Source organism: Canis lupus, chromosome 20, assembly GCF_011100685.1.
Source record: "Canis lupus familiaris isolate Mischka breed German Shepherd chromosome 20, alternate assembly UU_Cfam_GSD_1.0, whole genome shotgun sequence".
Taxonomy (NCBI): domain Eukaryota; kingdom Metazoa; phylum Chordata; class Mammalia; order Carnivora; family Canidae; genus Canis; species Canis lupus.
The window spans coordinates 33,412,221-33,430,185 of record NC_049241.1 but is presented as its reverse complement, the minus strand read 5'-3'; the positions used below and the strand labels follow the sequence as shown (position 1 = coordinate 33,430,185).

General features: G+C 41.3%; 1 protein-coding gene and 1 long non-coding RNA gene across 4 annotated transcripts in view; one reads left to right on the top strand and one right to left on the bottom strand.

Annotated features, from left to right (window-relative positions):
- Positions 1–8,421: 8,421 nt before the first annotated feature.
- On the bottom strand, positions 8,422–13,016 carry LOC111091307. Its single transcript, XR_005374876.1, has 3 exons — positions 12,837–13,016; positions 12,586–12,668; positions 8,422–10,179 (listed from the first exon to the last, which is right to left on the bottom strand). It is a non-coding gene; the product is annotated as an uncharacterized LOC111091307 (long non-coding RNA).
- Positions 12,119–17,965, top strand: part of APPL1 (adaptor protein, phosphotyrosine interacting with PH domain and leucine zipper 1) — a 43,271-nt gene continuing 37,424 nt past the window's right edge. For all 3 annotated transcript variants that reach the window (XM_038566106.1, XM_038566107.1, XM_038566105.1), the window contains exon 1: positions 12,119–12,299. In XM_038566106.1, the coding sequence (XP_038422034.1) occupies positions 12,246–12,299 (54 nt within the window). In that variant the 5' untranslated portion in view covers positions 12,119–12,245. The remainder of the gene's footprint in view (positions 12,300–17,965) is intronic.

Genomic DNA, 17,965 nt, shown 5'->3' with positions numbered 1-17,965 from the left:
TAAACATTCTAAAACACTTGGTGATGCAGTCGGTTAAGCATCCTACTCCTGATTTTGGCTTAGGTCCTGATCTTGGGGTCATGGGATTGATCTTGGGGTAGTGGGCTCAGTGCAGATTTTGCTTGAGATTCTCTGTCCCTCTGCCTCTGCCCCCCCCAACCTGTGCTCGCATGTACTCTCTCTCTCAAATATATAAATAAATCTTTTAAAAAAAAATAAATAAAAATACTTGAGGGGCTAACTTTATCTAAAATAGTTATTGTTATATACCTCACTCATGTAACCTAAATAAGTGAGATCATTTTAGTACTAGAATATACCTGGAAATAATATTATTTCAGAGTGGAATTGCCTTAAAATAAATATATATTTCTCAAAGGTTATAATCAAATAAGGTAGCTGTCATGGAGTACCTGAGAATTCTTGGAGGTGTTTGGGTCCCCATTAAAGGAGATACACTTTGTGGGACAGGGGCAGTAAAGAGCAAAAATGATCCCTGGAATCCTTTACTTTCAAAGCCTCAAAGTCTTATCCCTTACCCTCAATCTCTTCTATAGCCATGACATCTATTTACTTAATAATCTCTCTTTAGAATTTAAAAAGTTTTTAAGGAAAAAATAATTTATTAATGTATCATGTCACTGATCCATTCATGATTATAACTATTACCAGTTTTCATTTTCATTTTTAACATTTTCTATTTAATTTTGGAACAATCTCAAATGTACAGAAAAGTTGCAAGTACAGTACAAACTTTTTTCTCTCCAATCACTTGAAGCAGTTGCTGTTCTGATACTTCATTATCACCCCTGCATACTTCAGTGTGTTTTTCCTGCAAGCAAGGACATTCTCCTATACACTCACAGGAAGAGCATCTAAGTCAGGAAATTAATATTGATTTATCACTATCATCTAACCATCAAACTCCTTTCAGGTTTCATCATTGTCCCAAATAGCATCCTTTACAGTAAAAGGATACAGCTCAGAATCATATATTGCCTTCAGTTGTGACTCTTTAGTCTCAGCCAATTAGCAACAGATGTTCAGTATTTCCTTGATTTTTCATGACTTGGACACTTTTGAAGATTACCGTCAGCTACTTTGTGGAACATCCTTCACTTAAGGTTTGTTTGATGTTTCCTCATGATTAGATTCAAGTTAAGCATCTTTGGCAGGAAGTCACAGAAATGATGCTACGTTCTTTTCATTATTTGCTATCAGATAGCACATGACTTTTATTTGTCCCATTACTAGTGATGTTTAACTCTGAGCATTTGATTAAGATGCTTCCCCACTATGAAGTTATTCTTTCCCCCTTTATAATCCAATATTTTGTGTGTGGGGGGGTACTTTATACCTATGTAAATATTCTATTTTTTACGAACTTTTTATTTATTCATTTATTTCTATCAGGATGGATTCATTTTATTTAATGAGTTACAATTTTTTAAAAGATTTTATTTATTTCAGAGAGAGAGAGAGAGAGAGAGCACAAGCATGAGCAGGGGATGGAACAGAGGGAGAAGCTGACTCCATGCTGAGTGGAGAGCCTGAGAGGGAAGCAGGCTCTATTTCAGGACCCCAGGATCATGACCTGAGCCAAAGGCAGATGCTCAACCAAGTGAGCCTAATGAGTTATGAGTACTAGATGTCCTAATGAGTGTCCCTAATGAGTTATAATTTCATTATTCATCATGATGGGGAAAGTTACCCTGATTTTCCCTGTTGATGGCTGCTGACTGATTAGGATGGCAATTACTGAAGTTTGGAGGGGCTGTGGCAATTTCTTAAATAAGACAATGAAGGGGGCATCTGGGTGGCTCAGTCAGTTAAGCCATCTGCCTTTGGCTCAGGACCTGATTCCAGGGTCCTGGGATGGAGCCCTACGTTGGGCTCCCTGCTTAGGTTCTCCTTCCCTGTCTGCCTGTCACTTTGCCTACTTGTGCTCTCGGTCTCTCTTTCTCTGTCAAATAAATAAACAAAATCTTAAAAAAAAAAAAAAAGACAATGAGGTTTCCCTAGCAACTGACTATTCCTTTCACCTGAACATGTAGAGGCCATTGTAGGGGTTATTAACTGACCCAATTTCAGTATTGTTGTGTGTCAAGGAATAGTAGAGGGATATTGGGGAACAGGGGTTTGTAGAATAATCAGAACACACACAAACTTTGTGGATTAAGTTTGCCATCTTATATAGGTTCCTGGCACCTCAGAACAATTACAATAGTAACATCACAGATCACTGATCACAGATCACCATAGCGAATATGATAATAAATATGATAATAATGAAAAAGGTTTGAAATATTGTGACAATTACCAAAGTAGAACACGGAGACATGAAGTGAGTCAATGTTGTTGAAAAGATGGCACCAATAGACTTGTTTGATGCAAGATTGCCACAAACCTTCAATTTGTGTAAAAAAAAAAAAAAATGCCGTCTCTGAGAAGCACAATAAAACAAAGCACAAAAAACACAAGGTATGCACGTAATTCCAAACTAGCACCATAGAGTTCATTCTATTTCCTTTTCCGTATTTGTAATTCCTTTCTCTGACAGTGAGAAACCTGGTTTCTGTGATCCTCAATATATATTCACTTATTTGATATATTCCCCCTATGTAACCAAACTTCCATGGTTACCACCCTCTCTCTGAAGAGATGTCCTGGGACACCTGGGTGGCTCAGTGGTTTGAGCATCTGCCTTTGGTTCAGGTCAGGATCCTGGGGTCCTAAGATAGAGTCCCACATCGGGCTCCCAGTAGGAAGCTTGCCTCTCTCATGAATAAATAAATAAAATCTTTAAAAAAAGAGAGAGAGATGCCCTATTCCCTCATGTGAGCTCTGACATCTCATGCATGCCAGGCTGCCTTCCTACATAGAAGCCTTCCTTACCCCACTAAAGCACCTGTAGTCTGTTCTACGTACTTCCTCAAACACAAAACCCCTTCTCTCCCTGCTTGGGTTCTGACCCTCCACATTGATCTACTCTCTATATGGGTGCTTTCTTCAGCCCACTCAGGCTCTGAGACTCTACACTAAGCTGCCCTTCTTCATAGATATTCACCTTACTCCTTGCTTTCTGAAATCCTGCACCAGGCTCCCAACCTACATAAAAGTCTTCCTTGTCGTACCTGGACTCCAGAACTGCCCTCTCACACAGATGCTCTCCTCACCTGACGTTTCTTCCTGCATCCTTTCCCTAGTTGCCTCTCCACCAAAGTAGCCTCTGTATCCCTCTTGTGCTCTAACACCCACCTATGAAGACATCCTCTTTATCTTACACTGGCTCTGACACCCCACATGAGGGTAGCCCTTTGTGGGGGTCCCTCCTTACCTTGATTGGACTCCCATCCCATGTTCTGGGCCCTTGGGGCTCACCAATCTTGCCCAGATTCCTACTTCATTTGGCCCCACCAAATGACATGAGGACTGAATTATTCAGGAAGGGAAGAGGAAAAAAATCATACAACTGTTTTAACGTGAACTCATTGTCTTCCATTATTAAGACATTGCTTTTGACCCTGTATACAGGATATGATTTAGCTAAATTACTGATGTAATTTTTCCTTTTAATCACAGTATTTCAAAAAAATATGGAGTTTATTATTATAGGCCACAAGGCTTTATGTGAACTAGTCTTCTCTTCCTCCCTCTTCCCCCTCGGACTGTCTCCCCTGGCTGTTCCTTTCTGCCACCCTGGTCTCTATGAAATTCTTTTTTTCATTTGTATTAAGTATAGTTGACATGCAATGTTATATTCTTTTCAGGTGTAAAACACATGATTTCACAATTCTATACATTATGCAATGCTCATCACACTAGGTGTAGTTACCATCTGTCACCAAAGTAATTGTGATATTATTGACTATATTCTTTATGCTGTACTTTTCATCTCTGTGACTTATTTTATAACCAGAAGTTTGCATCTTTTAATCTCCTTCACCTATTTCTCCCATCTCCCAACCCTTCTCCCTTCTGACAACTTTCAGTTCATTCTCTGTGTTTATGAGTCTATTTCCGGGGTTTGTTTTTTTGTTTGTTTTAGATTCTACATATAAGTGAAATCATATGGTTTTGTTCTTTATTTTTTCACTTAGCATAATACCTTTTCAGTCAACCTGTATTGTCACAAATGGCAAGATCTCACTCTTTTTTATGGCTTATTCTTTTTTATACATTGTATATGTATATAATGTATCTTCTTTATCAATTCATCTATCAATGGACACTTAGGTTGCTTCTATATCATGACTATTGTAGATAATACTGCAGTGAACATAGCGGTGCATATATCTTTTTGAATTAGTGTTATTTTCTTTGATATGTTTCTTAGATACCTTAGATATCTATCTTAGGTATCTTTCTTACATATCCAGTAGTGTGATTACTGGATCATATAGTATTTCTTTTTTTTAATTTTTTTTAAGATTTTATTTATTTATTCATGACAGACAGAGAGAGAGAGAGAGAGAGAGAGGCAGAGACACAGGCAGAGGGAGAAGCAGGCTCCATGCAGGGAGCCCAACGCGGGACTTGATCCCGGGACTCTGGGTCCACGCCCCGGGCCGAAGGAAGGCACTTAAACAGCTGAGCCACCCAGGCTGCCCACATACAGTATTTCTAATTTTAATTTTTTGAGGAACCCCCATACTGTTCTCTGTAGTGGTTGCACCAATTTACATCTCGACCAACAGTACATGAAGGTTCTCTTTTCTCTACATCCTCACCAACACTTGGTATTTCTTTCTTTCTTTCTCTTTCTTTCTTTCTTTCTTTCTTTCTTTCTTTCTTTCTTTCTTTCTTCTTTCTTTCTTTCTTTCTTCTTTCTCTTTCTTTCTTTCTTTCTTTCTTTCTTTCTTTCTTTCTTTCTTTCTTTCTTTTAAAGATTTTATTTATTTGAAAGAGAGAGAGAGAGAGAGAGAGGGAGAGAGAGAGCATGAGCTGGGGGAGAGGCTTAGGGAGAAGCAGACTCCCCGCTGAGGAGGGAGCCCAACACAGGACTCAATCCCAGGACCTGGAGATCTCAACCTGAGCCAAAGGCAGACACTTAACCCACTGAGTCACCCAGGCACCCCATTCTTTTCTTTTTCATTCTTATCTTTTTGATACTAGTCATTCTGACAGGTGTGAGGTGATATATCATTGTGGTTTTGATTTGTATTTCACCAACGATTAGAGATATTGAGCATCTTTTCGCGTGTCTGTTGGCCAGTAATGTCTTCTACACCAAAGTAAAAAGTTTTGCACAGCAAAGGAAACCAGCATCAAAACAAAAAGGCAACCTACTGCATGGGAGAAGATATCTGCAAATGATTTCTCTGTGATGGGGTTAATATAAAGAATTTATAAAATATATAAAGAATTTATACAAATTCTATACCAAAAAATATAAAGAATTTATACAACCTAACACCCCCAAAACCCAAATAGTCCAATTAAAAAATGGGCAGAGGACCTAAATAGACATTTTTCCAAAGAAGATACACAGATGGCCAACAGATACATGAAAAGATGCTTTATGCAATTCTTAAAAGAGTCTGGGACACTCCTGGCTTAGGGCTGAGGGCCTCTGCCTTGGTGGTTCCTCTTTCTGGAACACTTTTTCCCCAGATGTCCCCATCACTTACTCCAGTGACACCTTCAAGTTTCTGTTTAGATCTCACCTCAATAAAGTCTACTCCGATGAGCCTGTTTATTTTTATTTTTAAAGATTTTATTTATTTATTCATGAGAGACACACAGAGAGAGAGGCAGAGACATAGGCAGAGAGAGACATAGGCTCCCCACAGAGAGCCCGATGTGGACTTGATCCCCAGATAGCAGGAACATGCCCTGAGCCAAAGGCAGATGCTCAACTGCTGAGCCACCTAGTCGTCCCTGATGAGCCTGTTTAAAATTGGAACTGCCTCCAAGCCTATTTTCCCTGTTCTATTTTTCACAGACTTATCGCTTTTTAATATACTATGCTTCTATTTATTATGTTTGTTGTTTTTGGTCTGCCTTTCTTCCCAACATTACCAATAAACTTTAGTTCCACAAGGGCTGGGATTTTTTAATATTTTGTTCATTACCTAATAAATATTTGTTGAATGAAGACAGCCATTTCCTGAAGCAGTATGAATCCCAAAACTAAATTCAGAGCACCATCTAGTGTTCTTGGAAGGAGGAGCTTGCTATTTAACCCTGAGACTCTTGCATTATTAGCCATGGGAAAAACAGTACTAGTTTAATCAATTTGCACTTATTCTATTTTTTACTGCCCTCTGTGGTTCTGTGAAAATTAAAATGTTTATAATGATTAAACAGTCATGGGATATATTAACTTCTCTAAGAGTAATCTCTTCTCCACTGACTTACCTGTTGCTCCTCGAATTCCTCAGGGTTAAAAGTGTTCTAAGCCGCCTGATGTCTTTTAGTCTTAGGCCATCTCTCCTTGCCCACTTCCAAAAAACAAAACAAAACAAAACCAGAAAAAAACCAAAACACAAAAACAAGGTAATAATAACCTTTGTTCTTTTTGGTACCTATACCATTTCTCCAGAACAATCACAATATATATTTGTTGATTTAAAAGTATTTGTTTTGGCCTCAAAAGCCCCTAAATCAAAGTGATTTCAAACACTAGCAAGGGTGATAATACTGTTTAAAATAGTATCAGGATTTTCTGTAGGATAATGAGCACAGTCTTCTGATTTAGAAAATATTGGTTTCTTTAGATATGATAAAGAGGGAAAATGAAGAAAAGGAAAGCTGTTTTAAAAGCATCAGAGAATAGGGCAGCCCCAGTCACGCAGCAGTTTAGCACCGCCTGCAGCCCAGGGTGTGATCCTGGAGACCGGGGATGGAGTCCCACATCCGGCTCCCTGCATGGAGCCTGCTTCTCCGTCTGTCTGTGTCTCTGCCTCTCTCTCTCTCTCTGTCTCTATGAATAAATAAATAAAATTTTTTTTAAAAAAGTTAAAAAATAATAAAAGCATTAGAGAATAAATAAAAGCACCTGGGTGGCTCAGTTGGTTAAGGTCATGATCCCAGGGTTCTAGAAACAGGCTCCATGTCAGGCTACCTGCTCAGCAGGGGAGTCTGCTTCTGCCCCTCCCCCCATTCATGCTCTCTCTCTCTCTCTCTCTCTCTCTCAAATAAATAAAATCTTAAAAAAATAAATAAAAGCATTAAAGGGGCAGGGCTTTTGGGTGGCTCAGTTTGTTAAGCACCTGACTCCCGATTTTGGCTCAGGTCATGATCTCAGGGTTGTGAGATGGAGCCCTGAGTAGAGCTCCATGCTCAGCTGGGAGTCTGCTTCTCTCTCTCTCTGTCTCTCTGTCTCTCTCTCCCTCAAAGCTCGCTCCTCCCTGCTCACAAGCTCTCTCTCTCAAATAAATGAATGAATCTTAAAAAAAAATATAAGGCATCAAAACATTTAATATTTAGGGCACCTGCTGGCTCTGTGAGAAGAACAGGTGACTCCGGGGTGTGAGTTCAAGCCCCATGTTGGATGTAGAGATTACTTATATAAGTAAACAAACTTTTAATGGTAATTAATGAAAAGTAGAAAAGTAGAAAAAAATAAAAGCAGTTGGTCCTTGCTGCTTATCCAGCTCAGAACTTTTGATTTTACCTTCCAATTGCCCAAAGTTTTCCCCAACTCTACCACTGGTTCTTTTTTTTTTTTTTAAATTTTATTTATTTATGATAGTCACACAGAGAGAGAGAGAGACAGAGACATAGGCAGAGGGAGAAGCAGGCTCCATGCACCGGGAGCCTGACGTGGGATTCGATCCCAGGTCTCCAGGATCGTGCCCTAGGCCAAAGGCAGGCGCTAAACCGCTGCGCCACCCAGGGATCCCTCTACCACTGGTTCTAATGTTTCAAAGTAGATAGAAGAGACTCAAGTTCCCAAGATACCAATTAATATACTCATTTCTTGAATTGGATTCATTTCAGCTGGATGTTAGAAAACAACTGGGGATCCCTGGGTAGCTCAATGGTTTGGCGCCTGCCTTTGGCCCAGGGCGCGGTCCTGGAGTCCCGGGATCGAGTCCCGCGTCGGGGTCCTGGCATGGAGCCTGTTTCTCCTTCCTCCTGTGTCTCTGCCTCTCTCTCTGTCTCTCTAATAAATAAATAAATCTTAAAAGAAAAACTGAATTATCTATTAAATGAGTCGCATTAAGGAGTGATCAGGTAAATCCAGAATTATTTGCACTATACATTATGAATATGAATTCCTCTATTTCAGATTAAGGGAATTCTTAAGGGTATATTTGTGAGCAGGAGGATTCCTAAGCTCTTTCAGGTGATTCTAGAAATGGTGTCCCTCTCACCATCCTCAGCTGGAACCAAAAGCCCTTTTCCTAAATGTTTACATGATTCTGTAAATTTTCTAAAATACAAGCTTATTTAGGAAAAAAATGGTTATTCACCTTTTTAAGACAATTTTATTTATTTACTTTATTGTTTTTTTAGAGGAAGGAGGGGCCAGAGGGAGAGGAAGAGAGAATCATAAGCAGGCTCAATGCCTAGCACCAAGCCCCATAGGGGGCTTCACCTCACGGCCCTGAGATCATGACCTGAGCGGAAATCAAGAGTTGGACACTTAAAAAAAAAAAATAGAGTTGGACACTTAGCTGAGTGAGCCACCCAGGCACCCCAGGATTTTATTTTTAAGTAATCGCTACACCCAATATGGGGCTTGAACTCAAAATCCTGAGATTAAGAGTTACATGCTCTACTGATGGAGCCAGCCAGGTGTCCCTGCTTATTTTCCATTTTGGATAGAGACTTTTAACATGTGGTTTGAAGATTATCTTTGGGCTTATCTGGGCAGATTCCCAGCGCCACCTCTGACCAGCTGCATTAGAATCTTCCAGCTGAGCTCAGTAATCTGTACCCTAACAACTTCCCGGAGATAACTTTTGCATGTGGGTGAGTTTGATAACCACTGACCTATGGAGATAATTTTGAAAAGTAAAGCTCCAGCATCATTCAAGTTGTTGGGTTCTTTCCTATTATAGACCACAGACCAGAACTTCAAGGAGTGTCATGTAAAAACCTAATTATAAGAAGATCAAATATAATTTTAGGAGGCTAATAATTAACAAATCTATTTACAAGATTATATGTCCTTTTGTTGTAAATTATATGGAAACATCTCAATGAATTATATGTGTGAAACATCTCAAAGGATTCTTTAGTGGGTGTTGTTTAATCCTGCCTTTCCTTTCATAAAATTAACCAGCTGTCCAAATTTTTTCTATCCTATCCACAGTAGCCCCCCAGGCATTTTCTGAGATAGCCTCATTTCCTGTATAAAAGGAACTGAGCTTGGTCAACTGTACAAAATGTAGTCTGATTGAAGTGGTTACCAAAGGAGACTGAATTCTTTAGCTTTAGAAATGTTTTAAAAAGGGCAGCTCTGGTGGCACAGCGGTTTAGCGCCGCCTGCAGCCTGGGGTGTGATCCTGGAGACCTGGGATCAAGTCCCACATCAGGTGGATCAAGTCCTACATCGGGATCCCTGCATGGAGCCTGCTTCTCCCTCTGCCTGTGTCTCTGCCTCCCTCTCTCTCTCTCTGAATAAATAAGTAAAATATTAAAAAAAAGAAATGTTTTAAAATATAGTAAATACAATCATCTTTTTGGATGAAGAGAGTATATAGTAGCTTAGGTAGAGGATTCAAAAAGAAGGCCTGGTAAGATTCTTTCTAGTTTTATTATTTGACTAAGCTGCCTCTCCGTCTAATTGAATATCAACTTGTTTTTATTTGTTTCATTTTTTTAAGGTTCCTCCAAGTCTGTTTCATTTTTAATTGCCTAAACCTGGCAAGAATTCCTTGCCACTCCCTGATGGCTGCTTGAGAATCCTTTACAAAAATACAGTCAAGATGCGCATCAATACAAATAAGGGAAACCACTTAACCTGATGATAATACACTACCCAGATAATTCAGATACCTAACAGAATTTTTCATTGAATTGTTTGGTTTGGCCAAGTTAACTGGCTAAACCCCTCAGTTACAACATATAATTATTCTTCTTTCTTACACTTGTTTTTACTTGTTACTTACTCTTGATTCTTATCAATTGCTACAACCTTCTTCATTTATAAGCTCAATCACAGTTCAACCAAGAAGGTCACTTGCCTTGAAAAACCTTTCTTCTTTAGAGCCAGGTTGCATGCCACTGTGCTGACAGGATAGAAAACAAATATCAAAGGAAAGAGTTGGAATCTGTACAATGCTGAGAACTTTAAAGCAGTTGAGAACCAGTAACACTAAGAACTGATTCCAAACCACCTTTCAAAAACTAAAAATCTCTTCCTGAGGGTGAGTAGTTGATAAACAATATAAGGGGAAAACCCTTATTTAAAGCTTATGACACGAAGGATAATTCTGTGAAACAATGCTGCAATCTACTTGGTAAAACTTTTAAAACTAGATTTTATCTTTTAAGAGATCATGGGAAAAATCTAGCATTTCAGTTTAAAATCCATAACTTCCGTTCCTGTTCCCATATTTGGGTTTGTTCTGCTATATCTGGATCTATTCCAGTGTGTCTGTGGAACCAGACAACTAATAATCTTTACTCAGCATTTCTTTCTTTCTTTTCTTTTTAAAGACTTTATTTATTCATGAGAGACACAGAGACCCAGGCAGAGGGAGGAGAAGCAGCCTCCACGCAGGAGCCTGATGTGGGACTTGATCGGGAACTCTGGGATCACGTCCTCAGCTGAAGGCAGACGCTCAACCGCTGAGCCACCCAGGCGTCCTTTTACTCAGCATTTCTTATGGAATGGATTGATTGGATTAATGGCTAGAGTTTTATTTATTTTGAAGATTTTGGACTTTTTTTTTTTTTTTTTAAATCTCTACACCCAATGTGGGACTCAAACCCACAGCCCTGATATTGGGAATTGCATGCTTTAGGAACAGAGCCAGCCAGGTGTTCCTAACGGCTAGAATTTTACAAGACACTTATGATTTTGCCATTTTCTTTGCATACTGATGAAAACTTCTTGTGACTCTACAGAGAAATGCATGAGGCAGTTGTGAGGTTGGGGAAGAAGGACAAAGAACCAGGAATTCTAACCCAGACCAGGTGTTGGAATCAGAGCTTCACTCTTCTTTACTGTAAAATTAGAGGCTGAAGAAGCTATTGAAAACTTCTTCCACAACTTTTTGATCTAACAGATATGCCTGTCAGCTACCCACATAATTAACCAGTGTGTGCTAAACTTTAAAAGATGTTTTCTGGGCAGCCCGGGTGGCTCAGCGCTTTAGCGCCTGCCTTCGGCCCAGGGCGTGATCCTGGAGACCCAGGATGGGGCCTGCTTCTCCCTCTGCCTGTGTCTCTGCCAATCTGTCTCTCTCTCTCTCTCTGTGTGTGTCTTTCATGAATGGATGAATAAAATTTAAAAAAAATCGATTTAAAAAATAATTTAAAAAAAAGATGTTTTTGTTTGTGATTTATAACAACTACTGAAGTCTGAATTGAGGCACCGTAGCCCTTCCAGGCCAGGTAAGAATCGATGAATCGATAATAAAGTCTCATGTTTTTAACTGAATATACTGATATCCAAGTGCCCAGAAAAATAACTGCGGGTCTACCGTCCATACATTTACTGGGAAGCCTGCTAGTGACCCAGCTTGGGATCCCACAGCCGGCTGAGCGGGCCAGCACCCTGTCGCCGGGAGGGTGGGGGTGGGGAGCAGACTGGACGCTGCGGGCAGGGTTGCGAAGGTTGTAACTGGAGCAAGAAAGGCCCCCGGCAGTAGGGCCTCTTCCGTGGTCTCTGATGAAATGTTGCAGGAGGAGTAAAGACACCCCAAACTCCCCGGGGTGGTGGTCCTCAGACGAGGCTCTGGTTCGCTGAAAGGCGAGAGACGGTCCCCCACAATTTGCATCAACAGGCGCGCGCAGGGCGGACGGTCGCAGCGAGCAGTCAGCGCCACCCGCGAGGCCGCCGCTCACCACAGCACCCAGAGCCGCGAAGGAACCTCCGGGCTAGCCCCGCCGCGCTGACGGGCGTCGCTGCGAGCCAATGGGCGCGCCGGGAGGCGGGGCAGGGCGGCCGAGGGGGCGGGATTTCCCGCGCGGCCGCTCGGCGCCTGGCGAGAGCGGCGCGGGCGGCGACGGCGGCCGCGCCTGCGAGAGAGGGCGGGTCGGGGTCAGCTGCTGCAGGCGGGCGGGCGCGGCGAGCTGTGGGCGGCTGCCGTGTCTCCTCCTGCCGCCGCCCTCCCTCCGCCACGATGCCGGGAATCGACAAGCTGCCCATCGAGGAGACGCTGGAGGACAGCCCGCAGGTGAGGCGCGGGCGGCGGCGGGAGGCGAGGGAAAGAGCAGGGCGGGCCGACCCCAGGCCTGGCGCCGCGGCGGCCGCAGGTGCCCGCCCCGGCCCAGGTGGGCGCCGCCGTCCAGTGCCCCCGCCCGTCGCGGGCCGCGCCCCGGGTCGCCGCGGCCCGGCCGCCAGCCCGAGGCCCGCGTGGGCCTGCGCCGCTGGGCCGAGAGAGCCACCCGCGAGGTCTGGGACGTCGGCGGGCGGCGGCCGAAGCTCCGCCGCCCGCGCTCGTGGGCCCGGCGGTCACGTACGTTCGCGGGGGCTCCCTCGTATTTGACGAAAGGTGCGTTTTCATCGCCGTCATCTAAGGTCGTAAATTCCAATCCTGGGATCTCTTCGGAGGAAATGCAGAAGGAGGAAAAAAATAAAAAAATAAAACAGCACCCCCTCACCCCCTCACCCCCTCACCCCCCGTAGACTTATCCCACGACCCCTGAGCAAGCCCTTGGGGAAGGAAATGGATAGTGTTCCCTCCGGAGTTGCAGGAACGCTGCTGATTTACCCGCCTGGAGAGTCCTCGGCGAAGCCCGTCCTGTGCCTCGGAGCCTCCCCGCGGACTGTGTCCCGCGTCGTGGCCGCGGCTGTGGCCGCTGTCACTCGAGCTGTGCACGGCCGGTGACGGACGGACGGCGCCTTCGCGGCGGCACGACCAACTGCTGCGCGGAACGGTGCAGACTTGGCCCTTAATAAACTCATCAAAATAAAAGCCCCGTGTTTTGTGCTCGGGAGCGGGTGGGAGGGGTAATGCTAATGCGGTTGCTGGAGCCCCGAGACGGTCCAGGGAAACCTAGCAATTTGTTAACGTGTTCGATATTGAAGAACGAGATGAATTACATTTAAAATTACATGTTGGTAGGGCGCTGTAACTTGCATCGGGAGACCTCATCCTCAAAGCCTGTCTCCTACACAAGTGATTTAAGCGATTTAGGACCGTGTTGCTGGTTGGCCACCTCTGAAATGGTGCGCATTCAGAACTACCATTGCATACATTTCACGCGTGTCTTGACGGTTTAATATGGCCCCAAAAGATGAGGAAGTAGGGGCTAGGTCCCCCTGGCCTGTGTGACACGTCTGCTGTGACTTTGTGCCAATTTTAATTGCCAAGTGGAAGTCGGGCTCTGATTGTGGAATTGATTTTTTTTTTTTCCCCATGCCGAAAGTTATCTTCACAGGCCAGTTGTTTGCTGGTAATGTACTCTTATCAGCCTAAACTGACACAGAGAGAAACCCGCATCTTGGTTTATCTTGACTGCCAGAATAGCTAGTTCAAATTCTTTTTTTTTTTTTTTTTTTTTTTTGCTAGTTCAAATTCTTATTGATATCTGAAGTATAAAGTTAGGAGATGTATTTGTTTCAGATGTTTTGTAAAGGTTTTGTGGTACGAGTTGGTCAGGTGCACTTTGTCATCTTTTATTATGTAAGGCTCAACAGGTTGCTGTACCTTTTCTTACCTGGCCTGGTTTTTATAGCCCATAAATCTTACACGCAGGCCACAATGGGTGCCCTTGCCACGACTTGTGAGGAGGATAAAATGTGACTCATCTAATTTCTCGAACTTTTCACACAGTTTACAAATTGAGCATTCTTTTTTTTTTAAATTAAGTATGTGCCATATTAGTATCAGTTTTATAGTAATTTTTTAATGAAATAGCTGCCTTGATACTCTTTCAGTTTCTTTAAGTGATAACTTGAACTAGGTACTTTGGAAAATTAGGATAAATGGGATTTAGAAAGGGAAGACGTGGGACAGGTGGGTGGTTCAGTGGTTGAGTGTCTGCCTTTGGCTCAGGGCAGATCCCGGAGTGCCGGGATTTGAGTCCTGCATCTGGCTTATTGCATGGAGCCTACTTATCCCTCTGTCTCTCTCTGTGTGTCTCTCATGAATAAATAAATAAAATATTTTAAATTAAAAAAAAAAAAAAAAAGGGAAGATGCCTGGAAGTAATACTTAGGGAAAACTTATGGTACGATGGAAAGCCCTAGATTCTGGGATTCAGGATATAAGGGTTTTAGTCTTCACTGTGACTTCACTTTAGGGCAAGTCACTCAACTTCTCAAAATCTTAGCTGTTATAGTGAATGTTTTTATTTTTGTACCTGATTATAAAAGACATAGTCATGAAAGAAAGAAAAATTGGAAGGTACAGGAAACAGTTACCTGTCCTGCACCCAGCAGCAAACCCTGTTAACTGTGTTTCCTCATTTGCTTTTATATATTTTAATGTAATTGAAGTTATATTGTGCATAACAATTTTTAATCTGCTTTAACTTAACAATGTAGTGTTAAGCATGTTCACGTATTAAATTCTGAATAAAAAAATTTAAAGGCTGCATGTTTTTTCATGTGACTTAACAGCTGTCCTACTGTTGGACTTAAAGTTTTTCATAAGTTTTGTTTTTACATATAGGACTGAGGTTAATGCTTTGGGGCATAAATTTTTGTCCTCATTTGGAATATTTATTTAGGATAGAGTCCAGGAAGTTGAGTAGCAAAGCGTATGAAAACTTTTAAAGTTCCTGGTATAGAGAAGTTTTTATTTAGATCATTAGATCCTAACCAGAAGTGGTCTGCCAGTGCTGAGAAAAAAAAGGTAGAGCCTGGGGTCATGAAAGACTATCCTAAGTTGCGGTTATCCATTTTTAGTTTTGATTTATAGTAACTAGGTATTAAAATAGATGGCAGTTTGCAAGTTCAAATCCAGTTGATTGGACATAAACATCTTTAGAATTATCTCCCATTCTGTAAAAGCTTATGTTATTTATTGAAACAGAAAATCTTTAAGGCTACGCTAGATGTCTTGTTCATACTTAAGTATTGTTTTGGAGATCTGGAGCAAAATGAAACTTTCTAGTTAAGAACAGATACGATCTTTTAAAAATAATTGATTTTATGTGTAGATAAATATCAGTAATTGAACAATGCTAGAACTATGAAGATGAAACTAGTTCCAACTGAGGACTTCCTTCTTTGATGTAATATGGAATGTTCTCAGATTATGAAACATACGTTTTCTTTTTTTCCACATTTTAGCATGTCTGATAGTGAGATATGTGCCCCTTACAGTTGATAATATTTTATTTGATTGGGTTGCAAATGTGTGCTCATGGTTGTTTGTCCTAGTGGTATGACTGGTCAAGTGCAGCCTTTCAGCATTCGACCAACTCAGTTTAACAACCACTTGAATTACCTTGAGTCCTGTTTGTTGTCTGAAAATACTCCTTTGACGCCTGCTGGAATGAAGCAAGTACCACCATCACCATTTGTTGAGTGGGTATCGGTGGTTTGGAAGAAAATATTGGGGACTAAAGTGGAGCACTTATAAGAAACATTTGTCACCCCCCATGGCACAGAACAATACTGGATGAGAAAACAAGGATATTGATGATTCTTCTGTCAAAAAGTGACTCACAGGAATTGACCTCTGAAGAAATGTTAGGAGTATATTAAATTTATGCTGTTTGTGTTCATATGAGTTGTATATAAAATTCTGTCTAAAGGCCCATTTCCACAAATATAAAGTAAAAATTGCAAGACCTAAATCATATCTTAATTGCTGGCATTGTTTTGTTTTAGAAGTATTTAAAAATGGTGCAGGGAGTGCCTGGGTGGCTCAGTTGGTTAAGCATCTGACTCAGTTTCAGCTCAGGTTGTGATCTCCTGGGTTGTAGGATCAAACTCTGAGTCAGGCTCCACACTCAAGTGGAGAGACTGCTTAAAGATTCTCTCCCTCTGCCCCTCCTCCCACTCATAAATATACATATATTTTTTAAAGATTTTATTTATTTATTCATAGAGAGAGGCAGACACACAGGCAGAGAGAGGAGCAGGCTCCATGCAGGGACCCTGATGGGGGACTCGATCCGGGGTCTCCAGGATCACACCCTGGGCTACAGGCGGCGCTAAACCTTAGCTACGCCACTGGGGCTGCCCTCAAATAAATCTTTAAAAAAATGGTGCAGCTCACAGTGGATGCCATCAGAGATTCAATGAAATGGGACCATATTGATGTACTTTCAGAGAGTGCTAACTAGATACTAAATTTATTTATTTATTTATTTATTTATTTATTTATTTATTTATTTATTTATTTATTTATTTATTTTTATTTATTTATTTATTTATTTATTTATTTATTTATTTATGTAGATTTTATTTATTCATGAGAAGCACAGAGAGGAGAGAGAGAGGCAGAGACACAGGCAGAGGGAGAAGCAGGCTCCATGCAGGGAGCCCGACATGGGACTCGATCCCAGGTCCTCAGGATCACGCCCTTGGCTGAAGGTGGCCCTAAACCGCTGAGCCACCAGGGCTGCCTTAGATACTAGTTTTAAATTTTTTTTTTTTTTTTTTTTTTATTTATTTATGATAGTCACAGAGAGAGAAAGAGAGAGAGGCAGAGACACAGGCAGAGGGAGAAGCAGGCCCCATGCACCGGGAGCCCGACGTGGGATTCGATCCCGGGTCTCCAGGATCGCGCCCTGGGCCAAAGGCAGGCGCCAAACCGCTGCGCCACCCAGGGATCCCAGATACTAGTTTTAAATAGAGAACCGGTTTTAACCCTATGGGGCTAAGGAGGTCTTTTTAAATTAAATCCACGATAGGTTTTTCTATAAATGTGTAATTCCTTGAATTAGAATATTAATTTGGGGAAACAATGAAATGGCAGATTTTTCTTAAGAGTGGCACTAGTCAAACAAGATTTTTTGATGCTTTCTTTTTCTACATAAAATAGCTCTGTGGGGAATAGGAGTGGGGCACAGAGCTAAAGAATGAAAAGATTTTGTCAGATCTAAATCTTGGAAATAGAGGACTGACACTATGGACTTCATACACAGGCATAATGGGGAAAATAGAGGACTGACACTATGGACTTCATACACAGGCATAATGATTTTGTGCCTCCCCTCCCCCACCCTTTTTAAACTGTGTTAACTTAGCTTCCTTTTCTGAAAATAGGAAGCTAAGGAGTAAGTTGACTTTTTTTTTTTTAAACTACCTTCTAAGAATGAAATATTTTTAGAATAAAAATACAAGGTCATGTTTTAGGTTTTAAAATGCGGTTATCTCAATAGTTATTGAAATTTTAATTCTTTATCTTTGGGATGTGAAAAGGTGAGTATATCTTGCCTTGATATGCTGAGTTTTCTCATGTCTGATCTTTTTTATTGATAGTATTAACATTTATTTACAAATTTTCCCCCTTAAGAGGAAATCCTTATTGTGTTAAAAAAAAAAAAAAAGCATAACAATTTAGGTAAGTATAAAGAAGAAAGAAAAAAAGAATCTCAAATTCTGTACTCATAAAATCCTACTTAGCATTTACTAGGCCATGTTGGGGATGGGTACTATGTTATTATTTGGATTAGAGTAAAAAGGGGTTTGGCACTGCTGTAAGAGACCATGGAAAAAAATAATATTGAGTTATCCTGAAATAAGACATTTAAAATATTTGTATAAGGAATACTGTTAATTTAACCGTGGATGTTTTTGTTGATCTTAGTTTAATTATAGGCTTTTTAATTCATAAAAATATACCTTTGTTGTTCCTTCTAAAGTTTATGTGATGGGGGCACCTGGGTGGCTCAGTCAGTCAGGCATCCAACTCTTGATTTTGTCTCAGGCCATGATCTC